Genomic DNA, 15,203 nt, shown 5'->3' on the forward strand with positions numbered 1-15,203 from the left:
GATAAGGCATTTAAGGGGCTTTTAGATAAGCACGTGAATATACAAGAAATGGAGGAATACGGACCGGTGGAGATTAATTTTGTTTGGCATCATGTTCAGCACAACATCGTGGGCCAAAGGGCGCTCCTGCGCTGTATGTGTCCTGTGTTCAATGTTCTAATGGTAAGATACACTTAATTGTTAATGAATACACTGCGAAGAAATTATACTCAATGCATGTTCTTGTTTAAATATACTCCTTAGAGCTTAGCACAGGCTGACAAAAGTTAGAGGAACTACCAGTCTCCAGGATTGGCTTCAGGTTAGCATTGATGAAATAAGGCATCATGTGGCTCCACATTCCAGACCTCTGCCACTCTGTGGTATCATACTCCCCTCTGGTGCTATGCAAGACAATGGGACAAATCTTAAAACTCTCCCTTAGAAGAACCAGCTGCGTCAGTGCTGGCTAAATGAGTTGCAGACTTCATATGACCCTCCTTCACTGACCATCCTTCTGGCTATAGGCAGATAGTAAACTGATCTCAAAAACAATTAAAGACTGTCCCATGTAAAAATCTGGACTTGAATTCATTTGACACCAGAGATGGGTCCATGACTTGAAAACAATCCCTGCTCTTGTTTCCTGCTTCGGTGGTGAAAATTCAACCGAGTAAATTTTCTGAAATGTTACAGCTTAGTTACTTATATGCATAAAGGTTTATGTCACATGTACATTTGCAATGAGATCAATTCCCTTCTACTGAAGGCACACAAGTTGACAAACAAAATACCTGTACAGCATTTTCTAGTACAGCTGAGACACAGAAACAATCAGTCTTCGACTTCATTAAAGACAGTTAAGGCATTCTCAAGATGGTTATTAATTCTCCCAACATGGGGAGGGGGAAGAAATACAGTACCTGCCTCGAAAAGGAGAAAAATGATTGAATCAAACTCCATACTCTTCTTAAAGACAGCTTAGTTTGCTCAGAACCCAAAATAATTGAGGTGGAAATAGACTCTAATCAGTTCCACATCAGTAGACATCAGCTCAGGAATACATCAGTGAAAATGATGTTTAAACTCTAGGTGAACAAGCAATTTTATTGCACAACTTCCTTTCTACAAATGCAGAAACAATCTAAAAGAATTCAAAATCTTTACAACAAAAGTAACAAATAAACATAATTCTAACAATTTCTTTGTAGGGAGTCAAAGACAAAGGTCAAATTTAATTAAAAAATTAGCAAAAGCAGATGGAGTTTCACATATGACAAAATAAGGAATGGTCAAATTATTTCTGAAAGCTATAGTCTGAATGTCCAAATTAATTTTCCCAGTAACGAATGTGTTTCAAAAAAAAAGGGCTCATGGCTCAGTGGTAATATCTCTAGCTTTGAGCCAGAAGATCCAGATTCAAGTTCCAACTGCTCCAAAGGTGTGTCATGACATTTCCGAACAAGTTGTTTTCAATGATTTATAATTTCCTTGCTTTCACGTGCTATGCAACTATTAATAAAATGCAGATATACTGTCACTTGTGCAAAATCAGGTAGCAACTTCTGGCAACTGCACAAGCACAGTTAAACATAGAAATCAGGAAATTTCCTGTCCTGTTCCTCCAAGATCTGTACTGAAATACATGTCATCATCATCTGACCTACTATTCATGATGCTGAATGATAAAGCTTGACACTTCCAATTAATATGCATTAAATGCATCAAAATAAAGAACTTATCCAATCCAATATTTTATTATTAAACAGTGTAGTCTGCTTTAATTGCTGGTGAAACAATCTCTCCAGTGCTGAAATGAACTTTTACACAGATGAATTCTTATTCCCTTAGCTTTTCATTATTGGTGGATTTTTAAAAATTATACACATCTTATTTTATTTTATTGTGCCTTTCATCTCTCTGCTAATGCAACATTTCTTTGCTTCTATTTCACTTTTTGTAGCTGATTAACATTGAATTCAGTATTCTGGCTGACATGTTCTATGTGCAGCTCATTAACAATTCTTCAATCCAATTAAGGAAATGGAGTTGCTGCTTCTACTCAGACAGAATTTGAGGTGGTTCCGTTTATGGATTGTTGATTGGCATCAAGTTGTCATTCAAATATCCATTGAAAGAGTCTAGGCAAGTGCAAGTCTAAGAGTTGCTCAGGGCAAAGTTCAAAATAATAATTCACATTAAGTCTCCTCATCTTTCTCAAACTCTTGAGCAAATGGGCACAGGAGTAAGGCATTCAGTTAGAACAACAGTATACTACAGTGCAGCACAGGGCCTTTGGCCCTCGATGTTGCACTGACCTGTGAAACCAATCTGAAGTCCATCTAGATTAGATTAGATTAGATTATTTACAGTGTGGAAACAGGCCCTTCGACCCAACAAGTCCACACCGACCCGCCGAAGCGCAACCCACCCATACTCCTACATTTACCCCTTACCTAACACTAAGGGCAATTTAGCATGGCCAATTCACCTGACCCGCACATCTTTGGACTGTGGGGGGAAACCGGAGCACCCGGAGGAAACCCACGCAGACAAGGGGAGAACGTGCAAACTCCACACAGTCTGTCGCCTGAGTCGGGAATTGAACCCGGGTCTCAGGCGCTGTGAGGCAGCACTGCTAACCACTGTGCCGCCCACCGACTACACTATTCCATTCTCATCCGTATTTTGATCCAATGATCATTTAAATGCCCTTAAAGTTGGTGAGTCTATTGCAGTTGCACAGTGCATTCCACACCCCTACCACTCTCTGAGTAAAGAAAGTATCTCTGACATCTGTCCTGTATCTAACACCCCTCAATTTAAAGCTATGCCCCTTGTGCTAGCCATCACCATCCGAGGAAAAAGACTCTCACTGTCCACCCTAACTAACCCTCCAATTATCTTCTATGTCTCAAATGAGTCACCTCTCAACCTTCTTCTCTCTAACGAAAACAGTCTCAATTCCCTCAGTCTTTCCTTGTGAGACCCTCCCTCCATACCAGGCAACATCCTGGTAAACCTCCTCTGAACCCTTTCCAAAGCTTCCACATCCTTCCTAAAATGCGGTGACTAGAACTGTACACAATACTCCAAGTGCAGCTGCACCAGAGATTTGTACAGTTGCAACATGACATCATGGTTCTGAAACTCAATCCCTCTACCAGTAAAAGCTAACACACCATTTGCCTTCTTAACAACCCTATCAACCAGGTCGTAACTTTCAAGGATCTACGTACATGGACACAGAGATCTCTTTGTTTATCTACACTACCCAAGAATCTTACCATTCGCCCAGTACTCTGCATTCCCAGTACACTTTTCTGCATTTGCCACCTCTCAGCGTAGCTGTGCAGCTTATCTATGTTCCTCTGTAACCTGTAACATCCTTCGACACTATCCACAGTTCGACCAACCTTTGTGCCATCCACAAATTTACTAACGAATCTTTCTAAGACCTCATCTAGGTCATTTATAAAAATAACAAACAGCTGTGAACCCAAAACGGATCCTTGCGATACACTGCTAGATTAGATTTCCTACAGTGTGGAAACAGGCCCTTCAGCTCAACCAGTCCACACAGACCCTCCGAAGAGTAACCCACCCAGACCTATTTCCCCCTTGACTAATGCACCTAACACTATGGGCAATTTAGCATGGCCAATTCACCTGACCTGCACATCTTTGGACTGTTGGAGGAAACCGCAGCACCCAGAGGAAACTCACGCAGACACAGGGAGAATGTGCAAACTCCACACAGACAGTTGCCAAAGGCTGGAATCGAACCTGGAACCCTGGTGCTGTGAGGCAACAGTGCTAATCACTGAGCCAAGTGAACATCAGGATAAATACTTCCCATCAACGACCACTCTGTCTTCTTTCAGCTAGCCAATTTCTGATCCAAATCATTAAATCACCCTCAATCCCATGCCTCCATATTTTCTGCAATAGCTTACTGTGGGGAAACTTATCAAACACCTTACTGAAATCCATATACAGCACAGAAACCACTTTATCCTCATCCACCTATTTGGTCACCTTCTCAAAGAACTCAATAAGGTTGGTGAGACACGACCTATCCTTCACAAGACTGTGTTGACTATCCCTAATCAACCTGTTCCTTTCTAGATGATTATAAATCCTATTTCTTATAACCCTTTCCAACAATTTACCCACAACCGAAGTACAGTTCACTGGTCTATTATTACCAAGGTTGCCTCTACTCCCCTTCTTGAACAAGGTGACAACATTTGCTATCCTCCAGTCTTTTGGCACTATTCCTTTAGACAATGACAACAAAGATCAAAGCCAAAGGCTCAGCAATCTCCTCCCAGAAAATCCTAGGATAAATCCCATCCTGCCCAGGGGACTCATGTATTCTTACTGTTTCCAAAATTGCTAACAACTTCTTCTTGTGAACCTCAAACCTGGTTCATCAAGCCTGGTCGTTCATGCAATTATAGTCATTTTAACAAACCTGTTCAGACATTTTATGACAGGTAGGTAAGACTTCAGAGATAGAGACACTAGCACAACACGGCACGATGGCTCATTGGTTAGCACAGCTGCCTCACAGGGCCAGGGACCCCAGGTTCAATTCCACTCTCGGGCAAGTGTGCGCGTGAAGTTTCATGCTTTCCCCATGTCTACATGGGTTTCTCCTGGGCGCTCCGGTTTCCTCCCACAGTCCTAAAACGTGCAGGTTAGGTGGATGGGCCATGCTAAATTTCTCATACTATTCAGGGAAGTGCAAGCTAGGAAGCAATGGGAAATGCAGGGTTACGGGGTAGGTTTGGGGTGTGAATCTGGATGGGATGGTCTTCCAAGGGTCGGTGTGGACTTGATGGGTCGAATGGCCTGCTTCCATGCTGTAGGGAAGAGCCCTCACCATTCGATTATGTAATGGCTATTTATACTGCAGCTCAATTTACCTGTGTGATTGCTCCGAAGAATCATTCAGTAGAGATGACCCTTCAACCCAACAAGTCTGTACCAACAAATCTATTGTAAACCTACACTAATCCTACTTTCCAGCGCTTGGCTCACCACCTTGTATATTATGTTACGACCTTTCAAGTATCCTTATCAAACAACAAGATGTTGATCTCAATATCAAAAGCTACTAAGTTTATACTGCACAGACTTTCCACATCTAACCAAGTTGGCAATTTTCCATTTGTCACAGACAACCAGATTTCATTTCTTTCCCAAAATTATATTTACTCAAGTGTATTTAATGAACAGTATGATACTAGATAGGACAATTTTTCATAAAAGTTTGTTGGTCTGAAATAATAACTTTCCCTATTTGCATAATCATATCTAAGCTCAGCAACACAACCAATCTGATTCTTGCCTCTTGATTGGCTGTATTTAACTTGGCAGTCAACTCTTCCCGCAGGTTTTCCATCTGCTGTTTTAACTGATTTTTCTCATCTTCCATTCGTAATCGTTCCTTCTCAATATATTGGTCCATTTCCTAAAAGGGGAAGAATTTTGAATTAGGTTTTTAAATAAATAAATGTAAATAAACGATTTTATGCACACATATATTTCTCCTGCAGGATTTCAGAACAGTTATTTTCAGGGTAGACTTTAGTGAACTGTGATGAAGTACCAAACTTTTATTTTGTCTACAGAAAGGCTTTCAAACTGAGTTATGGCATCTATTGGGGTCAAGACGAAAAACTTTCAGGTCACAAGTTCTGGGGTAGCAATGGCAGTTGGGGAGCTCCAAAATAAGTGCTAACAGCAATGTGGATCCTTTAAATCATCACAGCTTTTCGAATACCAGGCATGGCATAAATGATTAATCCTTGAAGCCCACTGTTGTCTTGCAAAATACATTGGCAAAATAATGCCTTTTATTTCAATTTCATACATCCCTCCCATCCCCTGCTCTCTCAGAGCTCTCATCAACTGCCCGACTTCCTCCAATTCAAAGTCCACTGTACCCTCCCATTACCTCAAGCTCATCACATATCTACTTATCTCTCATGCCCTCCCCCGCCCCATTCACACTGTCATATCTATCCTCGACACATTTCAAGCATCAAATGGGATCACAATGGTTGCAAAGTGGTGGAAACACTTGCCTCCGTTTTGAAACAAAATTAAACATTTTCAGCTACACACATTAAAAAACTGTTCAAAAGCCAGGAAAACACCCTTACAGCACAGAATTGAAATACAAACAGAAAAAAGATAGCTGATTGTTCAAAATTTTAATCTGCTTCTATCATCACCACTTCCAAAATTCTTCATCATTTAAATAAAAAGCTGTCTTCATTCTTTTCTATTCTAAATTTATTCCGTGTCATGCAGCTTATTTTAAGGGTTGGTTTGCTGCCACCTCAACTGCAGAGAATGCATTCACTGCACATGTAGCCACAGCATTCCTAATGTCACAGCCTGCAATGCCCAAGTAATTTCCTGGGTAACAAGGTATAGATTAGGAGACAAAAAAAAAGATTTGGTATATTAAAAGGAAGAGAATTGGGAAAGGAAGTTTAATAACCTGATTATAAATATTTAACTTTCAACTATGTTTCTATTATTTTAAACAATAAGAAACTAACCTTTATGCAATGTATTTATCTATTTTTTGAATCTCATGAACCTTCATTCTACATAGGAACAAATATCATCTGCCCTTCCAGTATACCTCTACCATAAAATTTTTTTTGTCTTTACTCTTACAAGGGATATGGTATCACTGGCAAGACCAATATTTGTTACCCATTCCTAATTGGCTTTGAATGAATGGTTTGCTCAGTGTGTAGATGGTGGCAATCACATTGCTGTGGGTCTATGTCACATAGCCAGACAAGAAAACAAAATGTGTTTCATTTCCAAAAGGACAAATTAACAAGATACATATTTACAACAATATTTGATAATTTCACAATCACTATTATAGAAACTAGGTTTATGTCATGAGTTGAAAACAACAACTGGAGACATACATGGAGGGAGGGCATACTAACGAATCGAGTCTAATGATTCTTCATCAAACCTTGCATATATGCTATGAGTACATTAATTGAATTTAAGTTCCACCTGCTGTCATGGTGGCATTTCAACCCAGGTCCCCAAAGCATTAGCCTAGGTCTCTGGATTACTTGCCCAGTGATACAACCCCTGCTCCAATATCTCTGCAAAATTCCAAATAGGGTGCAATGCCAGTTACAGAATTCAGGACAAAAGTGAGCACCTTCCCTGCAGGCTTTGAGACCCTGTTACCATAGTCAAGTGGAGTTCAGAACGTACACTGGATGTGACAGTCACCAAGTTTTAATATCGCCCAAATAGGGTGATTAATGGAAAAATTCATTATTAGCACTTAAAAATACAAACAATAATCTCTGCTGTTGTCAGTATAGGCAGTAATCTTAAATTTGCTGGGTGAGCCAATTGAGATAAATATAAGAAAAACATATTAAAAGATCAGTTGATTGGATCGTGACTGAACCATTTTCCATACAACTAGCTATCAGTCCCAGAGTACAACAATATCTTAGTGTCAATTCATCGACAGTGTTCTTAGAACAGTAAATAACAAACATCAACCTTTTGCTCTCTCCTCTTTTTATTAAAATAAGGTGCTGTTTAATGTTCAATTCTCAACTGGAATTCAGTTCCAAATCAAAAATTAACAAAATAAAAGTCAAGTCGTGATGGTGTCAACAATAGTTCTAACTGATCCAGTAACTTTTAACACACCATCCTGCTATCCCAGGAATCAGTGTGGTAAACCTTTGTTGCATTCCCTCCATAGTCAGAATAAGATAGGGAGATAATCTTCAGATAAAGAGACCAAAACTACACACAATATTCTAGATGCAGTCTCACCAAGGTGCTATACAACTACAGCAAGACATTCCTGCTCCTACACTCAAATCCTCTCATTATTAGGGCCAATGGTTCCAGGAATAAGAAACCTTTGTTGAGGATAGATTTAAGAATTTGGGACTATTTTTGTTGGAGAAAAGAAGGCCGAGAAAAGATTGTTAGAGGTTTTCAAAGTCATGATCGGGCTGGATATTGTAGATATGAAGAGGCCCACTCATGAAAGGAAAATGAACATAGTTAGGATATGGAATACACTAGGTAAAAACAATGACTGCAGATGCTGGAAACCAGATTCTGGATTAGTGGTGCTGGAAGAGCACAGCAGTTCAGGCAGCATCCGAGGATGGAATACACTGCCTAGAAATGTGGAGAAGGCAGGTTCAAGTGTTTAGGGATGTGGGAAAAAGGCAGGAGATTGGCACTAGGTAATAGAATCATTGCAGGCACGATGGCCAAAATGGCCTCCTTCTGCATTGTAACAATTCTGAAAATCTGTGATAGCCCTTTCATAATACCATGTTTGTTCTACCTGACGGTATTTTTTTTTAAACTCAGTCAACTACTTCGTTAATGATTCCAGCAATTTCCCAATGACAGACATTCAGCTAATTGGTCGATAATTTCCTAATTTTTTTTGTCTCCTGCCTTAACGGAATAGAGATTCTCCAATCTGTTGGGATTTGGACAGTATCTAAGGAACTTTGGAAGATTACACCAATGTATCCTCTATTTCTGTAGCCTCTTATTTTAGAACGGAACCCATCATTTGTAGAGAAATGAAAGCCTTTATCTCATTAGCTTACTGGAGTATTTTCTCTTGTGATAGTGATGGAAAATAGGAAATGCTAGAATCCGTTACTGAAGAAGAAATGGCTGCACATTGAGAAAAGCTTAACAAACAAAAAGAGTCAACATGGTTTTGTAAAAGGGAAATCATGTTTGACGAATTTGCTAGAGTTCTTTGAGGATACAAGGTAAATGAATTTAGAGAATTTATTGTATTTGTTTTTCCAGAAATATTTGATAAAGCACCACATAAAAAGTTATTACACAAGATAGGAGTTCACAGTGTTGGGGGTAATATGTTAATGTGGCCATGTATCTTAGAAAGAACATTGATCTTGAATATCTAGTCTTGGCTGGCAAGGTATGCTCCAAGTCTATCCTATTTAACATGGTAACAATGCTATATGATACAATGGAGAGTATTCTCAATGTGAAGATAGGATTTTGTCTCCACAAGAAATTTGGGTGGTCACTCTTACCAATACTGTCATGGGCAGATGCATCTGTGGCAGGCAGATTGGTGAAGAGAAGGTTAAATATGTTTTTCCTTCTGATTGGTTCCCTCACCACTTGACACAGACCCAGTCTATTCGCAATGTTCTTTAGTGTTCAACCGGTGTAGTCAGCAGCGGTACAAGCAAAACATTACTTTCCGTGCCCTTGTCATCCTCAGTCCATCCAACAATTGCTGTTTAACATGGAGGAGCATTGATTCAAGTACTCAGTAATCAACATAGCTTCCATGTTATGTTTGATCTGATGAGACTTCAGATGGAAAGCATCTAAGGCATCTACCTCCTAACAGTATACAGTTGTGCTACCATCTTCTCTGCATTTATCTTGACAACGGCACAGGACACATCCAGAGATAGTGGTGGTTTCATTTTGACATTATCAGAAAGGCATGATTGAGTGAGTATCGTTATGATTTTCATTGAATTCAAATTCCACCACCTCTTGTGGTTGAGATTCAAACCCCTAGAACAGTGCTTGGATCTCTGGATTACGAGCTCAGTGATTGTACCACTTGGCCAGGTACTTGTACTATTTGGTCTTTATTGATAGTGAATTGGAGTTTAAAATAGAGGAGTCTCGTTACAACAATACAGGATGTTGATGAGGCCATACCAGAAATACTACATTTTGACCCCTGTATTTGAAAAAATGTACTCGCACTGGAGTCAGTTCAAAAGTGATTCATTAGGCTGATTGCTGGAATGAACATGTTGACTTATTAAAAATGGTTAAACAACTCAGACCTTTTAATATGAGAGTTTAGAAGGAGATGAAAGGAGATGATCTTATTGATACAGACAAAATTCTGAAGGGTTCGGACAAGGCAGATATTAGTGGGGAAATCTCAACCTAGAGAACACAGTAATAGAATAAGGAGATACCGACTTAAAGCTGAAATGTGAAAGAATTTATTTTCCAGAAGGAAGTGAATGTCTGGAATTCCCAATGTCAGATAATCATGAAGGCTAGATCACTGAAATAATTTAGAGGGGAGACAAACAGATTTTCCAAAAGAGGATGGGGCAGATTCATCAATGATCATCAAATGGTGTACTCCAGCTCCTATTTCTTAAGTTTTTACAATTGCTTTAACTTCATCCTTCACTCTTTCCTCTGGATTTTCTATTATTCAAAGACACTTTTTGATGTGAAAACAGATAGAAAATAATTATTCAAAATCTCTGCCATTTCCGTCTTTCTCATTGACTCCGCAGTTTCATCCTCTTATATTTAATTCAACAGTTCTCCTTTTTATATCATTTCACATAACTCTCACTGTCTGTTTTTATTCTTCCACCTAGGGTGCTTAGACATTCTAATTTCTCTCTCTTTTTGTTAAGGTCATGCTTGGCTGGTTGTAAAATTTTTACAATCTTCTGGCTTACCATCTCTTCTATTAATTTTACAGCATCCATAATTGCCTTACTTACCAGATTTTGCATTAACCTCAGAGTCTTTCTCTCTCAGTGGAATATCTCTTTGTTGTGAATAATCAATTAAAACGTAAAATGTATGCCACTGTTAAACTGCCACCTTATCTTTTAACATTTTCCCAGCCCATTGTGATCAACTCTGTTTTCACCCCTTTGTAATTTCCTTCCCACCCTTGAAATTAATGCAAGGATTTTACCTTACTGCAATCATTTTTGTGTGAAGGATGTCTATTATGAGATCATTTGTTAATTCTGTCTCATCACTCATTTCCAAATCGAAAAATATTAAGACACAAAAGGTATTTGTAGATTAAAATAATGTCCACTAACCAAGCGCAACTTTTTCTTTTCTCTTTCATGTGTGTCTTGAGCAGATTCTAATGTCGATTGATGTAGTTGAGATAATTCTTCCATGCTGGATCTGAAAGTCTCTCTTAGATATCTAGTTTCCTCTTCAAGTTTATGCTGTAGCTTTGCTATCTCCTCTTCATAATATCGCCTCTGTGATTCTTTCTCTTCATTTAAGGACTGCCATTACAAAATAAGACATTATTACCTTGCAAAGCTGATCATATAAATTCCTGCTAGGTCTGAAATATAAGAGTTAGGCTAGTTTAAAGGACATTGGTTTTGAGTATCAATCATCGGCAGCATTATAATGTATTATATTTAGCTACAATTAAGAAATAGGAAAGATAACTGTAGAATTCAAGGTGTGATGTACAGGCAAAAAAGAATTAAAGGTAAAGATCTGGAAACATCACAAATAACTATTTAAAAACAGTACTGCAAAACTTTATACGTTTAGGCCAGCCTAGATTAGACCAGAATAAAGTTGCAGTATTCGTCAAAATGAAAATTATTTCAACAATCAGAATTTTACAAGGCCTTCAACAAAAATATACCTGGGCATGTCAATTCATTATAAATTAAGACATCAAATGGGCCAAAAGTTTGTACAGAACAAATGGAGCTCACTCAATTTTGGAGTTGAAGAATGATACAGAAATATGGAGGGGATGGACCTTGGATGGAAACAAAATAAATACTTTGATCCCAAGTTATCACTTAATTGAAAGCTAATGAAGGCTAGCAAGCGCAGGAATTACAAGTAAATGGTATCGATGTGAGTGAAGACAGTTTTGGACAACCTCAAACTTAAAGGATGCAGAATGTGGGAGACGAGCCAGACATAAATTAGAACTCCTAGACTAGACTGACAAGAAAGAAAGTATCAGCAGCCCTGAGATATGGGCAAAATCAGATACTCAAATGGCTTTAGTAATAGGGTAGTGTGGATATGCAACTGGAAGCTCATTGTGGGGTCAAATAATATACCAAGATTGCAAACCTGTGGGTCATCATAGTGGCAGCAGGGCATAACACCTACAAGACACATTGCAGCAACTCACCAGGCTCGTCCAACACCACCTTGCAAACCTGCCACCATTTATAAAGGGCAAGGGTAACAGATGAATGAGAACAGTATCAACTGCAAATTCCCCTGCAAGCCCATTGACCACATAAATAACAGATTTGCTTGGAATTACTTTGCCACTCCTTCACTGCCGCATAGTTGAAATCCGGAATTCCCTAACAGCCCTGTGGATGTCCCTCCACCCAAAGACTTCAGTGGTTCAAGGAACCAACTCATCATTGCCTTCGTAAGGACAATTAATAATGTGCAATAGATGCTGGCCAATCCATCAGCACCCACATCCCAGGAATGAATAGATAAAATGGACTGATTTCATCTTGAACTATTACCATGATCAGGAATGGAGTCAGTACGTGGGGGAAGATATTGGAATGGGAGTCCAAAAACCATGGCTTTATTTTTCCAAATATTTAATTGGAAGAAATTTCTATTCATCCAACCTTGGATTTTAGATTCATTAAGCAAGAGGTGAGGAGTCAAGAGGGGTGGTGGTGATGTACAGATATATCACCAAAAACATAAAAACTGCAGTGTTTCAGATAAACCTCCCAAGGGGAGAATAAGTAATATATTTTAGAAAGGCTACATCACTAAAGTAGAAGCCAAGGAAAATAATTTAATTCTGAGAAATCAGATCATATAGGCAGAGTTAATAGATAGACAGTAATTTGGGACTAAGTCACCATACACTCCTTTAGTCAGAAGCAAATTGTGCGCTCATTGTAAAATACTGTACTCCCTGAAAGGATCCAAGTTCATTTTGTGACAGTGCTGACTATTCCTGTCAGCGCCCTCCTGAATTGGATGTTGAGCAATAAGATACTGTATGAAACAGTTCCATTACCTATCCGTAACAGGTGTTATGAAAGAGATGTACAGCACAGAAACAGACTATTCAGTCCAATGCCGACCTGATATCCTAATCCAATCTAGAACCACCTCCAACACCCGGCCCATATCCCTCCAAACCTTTCTTATTCATATACCCATCCAGATGCCTTTAAATGTTGCAATCGTACCAGCCTCCACCACTTCTTCTGGCAGCCCTTTCCATACACGCACCACCCTCTGTGTGAAAACATTGTCCCTTAAATCTCTTTTATATCTTTCACCTCTCACTCTAAACCTATGCATTCTAGTTCTGGACTCCCCCACCCCAGGGAAAAGTGTTTATTTATTTATCCTATCCATGCACCTCATGATTTTATAAACTTCTATAAGGTCTTCGCTAAGCGTTCAACGCTCCAGGGAAAACAGTCCCTGCCAATTCAAACTCTCCCTATAGCTCAAATCCTCCAACCCTGGCAACATCCTTGTAAATCTTTTCTGAACCCTTCCAAGCTTCACAACATCTTTCCGATCGGAAGGAGATTAGAACTGTATGCAATATTCCAACAGTGGCCTAACCAATATCCTGCACAACCACAACATGACCTCCCACCACCTGTACTCAATACTCTGACCAATAAAGGAAAGCATACCAAATGCCTTCTTCACGATCCTATCTACCTGTGACTCCACTTTCAAGGAGCTATGAACCTGCACTCCAAGGTTGCTTTGTTCAGCAACACTCCCTAGGAACTTACTATTAAGTGTGTAAGTCCTGCTAAGATTTGCCTTTCCAAAATGCAGCACCTCAAATATGTTTAAATTAAACTCCATCTGCCACTTCTCAGCCCATTGGCCCATCTGATCAAGATCTCATTGTAATCCTAGGTATCTTTTTCACAGTCCACTACACCTCCAAATATGGTGTCATCCGCAAACTTACTAACTATACCTCCTATGTTCATATCCACATCATTTATATAAATGACAAAAAGTAGAGGACCCAGCACCAATCCGTGTGGCACTCCACTGGTCACAGGCTTCCAGTCTGAAAAACATCCCTCCACTACTACCCTCTCTCTTCTCACTTGGAGAGCAAGTTCTGTATCCAAATGGCTAGTTCTCCCTGAATTTCACGAGATCTAACCTTGCTAACCAGTCTCTGATGGAAAACCTTGTCGGAAACCTTACTAGAGTCCATTTTGATCACATCTAATGCTCTGTCCTCATCCTCTTTATTACTTCTTCAAAACTCAATCAAGTTTGTGAGACATGATTTCCCACGTACAAAGCCATGCTGACTATTCCCAATCAGTCCTTGTCTTGCCAAATACCATGTGCATCCTGTTCCTCAGGACTCCCTCCAACAACCTGTCCACCTCCGACGTCAGGCTCACTGGTCTATAGTTCCCTGGCTTGTGCTTACCACCCTTCTTAAACAATGGCACCATGTTAGCCAACCTCCAGTCTTCTGGCACCTCACTTGTGACTATCGATGATACAAATACCTCATCAAGAGGCCCAGCACTCAGTTCCCTAGCTTCCCAGAGGTCGAGGGTACACCTGATCAGGTCCTGGGGATTTATTCACTTTTATGCATTTCAAGACTGCCAGCATTTCCTCCTCTGTAATATGGACATTTTTCAAGATATCATCATCTATTTCCCTACATTCTATATCTTCCATGTCTTTTTCCACAATAAATATTGATGCAAAACACTCATTTAGTATCTTCCCCATTTCCTGCGGCTCCACACAAAGGCCACCTTGCTGATCTTTGAGGGGTCCTATTCTCTCCCTAGTTAACCTTTTGACCTTAATGTATTTGTAAGAACTCTTTGATTGAAGACTTACAATGATTAGTCTCTGTGGTGCTGAAAATCAAATTTTAAGATTTGGAATTAGGATATGGTTTTCATTTGCCCTGTAATCTTCTCTCTACACTTCTCCTTCCATAAGAAAAATGAAAAAAAAATGAAATCCAATGAAAATATAATTAATTCTATTGATCAGGGATTTTTTTTTGTGCTAAGACCTTTTTTGTTCAGCTAAACATAATAAAGGTTTTCCTTTTTATTCACTTATGTCTATATCAGTCATATGGCATCATGGGGGCTCAGCGCCTACCACTGCTGCCTCATAGCGCCAGGGACCCGGGTTCGATTCCAGTCTTGGGTGACTGTCTTTGTGGAGTTTGCACATTCTCAGTGTCTGTGTGGATTTCCTCCAGGTGCTCCAGTTTCCTCCCACAATCCAAAGGTATGTAGTTTAGATGAATTGGCCATGCTAAGTTGCCCACAGTGTAGGTTATTAGTCAGGGGTAAATATAGGGTAGGGAATGGGTCTGGGTGGGTTATTCTTTGGAGGGTCAG

General features: G+C 39.5%; 1 protein-coding gene across 5 annotated transcripts in view; it reads right to left on the minus strand.

The window, feature by feature from the left end:
• Nucleotides 1-15,203, minus strand: part of fam184ab (family with sequence similarity 184 member Ab) — a 151,520-nt gene that overhangs the window by 77,466 nt on the left and 58,851 nt on the right. For all 5 annotated transcript variants that reach the window (XM_060850857.1, XM_060850850.1, XM_060850840.1 and 2 more), the window contains exons 5-6: nucleotides 10,896-11,093; nucleotides 5,336-5,458 (exon numbers count right to left, since the gene is read on the minus strand). In XM_060850857.1, coding sequence (XP_060706840.1) covers nucleotides 5,336-5,458; nucleotides 10,896-11,093 — 321 coding nt within the window. The remainder of the gene's footprint in view (nucleotides 1-5,335; nucleotides 5,459-10,895; nucleotides 11,094-15,203) is intronic.

This window comes from Hemiscyllium ocellatum, chromosome 3 (assembly GCF_020745735.1).
Source record: "Hemiscyllium ocellatum isolate sHemOce1 chromosome 3, sHemOce1.pat.X.cur, whole genome shotgun sequence".
NCBI lineage: Eukaryota > Metazoa > Chordata > Chondrichthyes > Orectolobiformes > Hemiscylliidae > Hemiscyllium > Hemiscyllium ocellatum.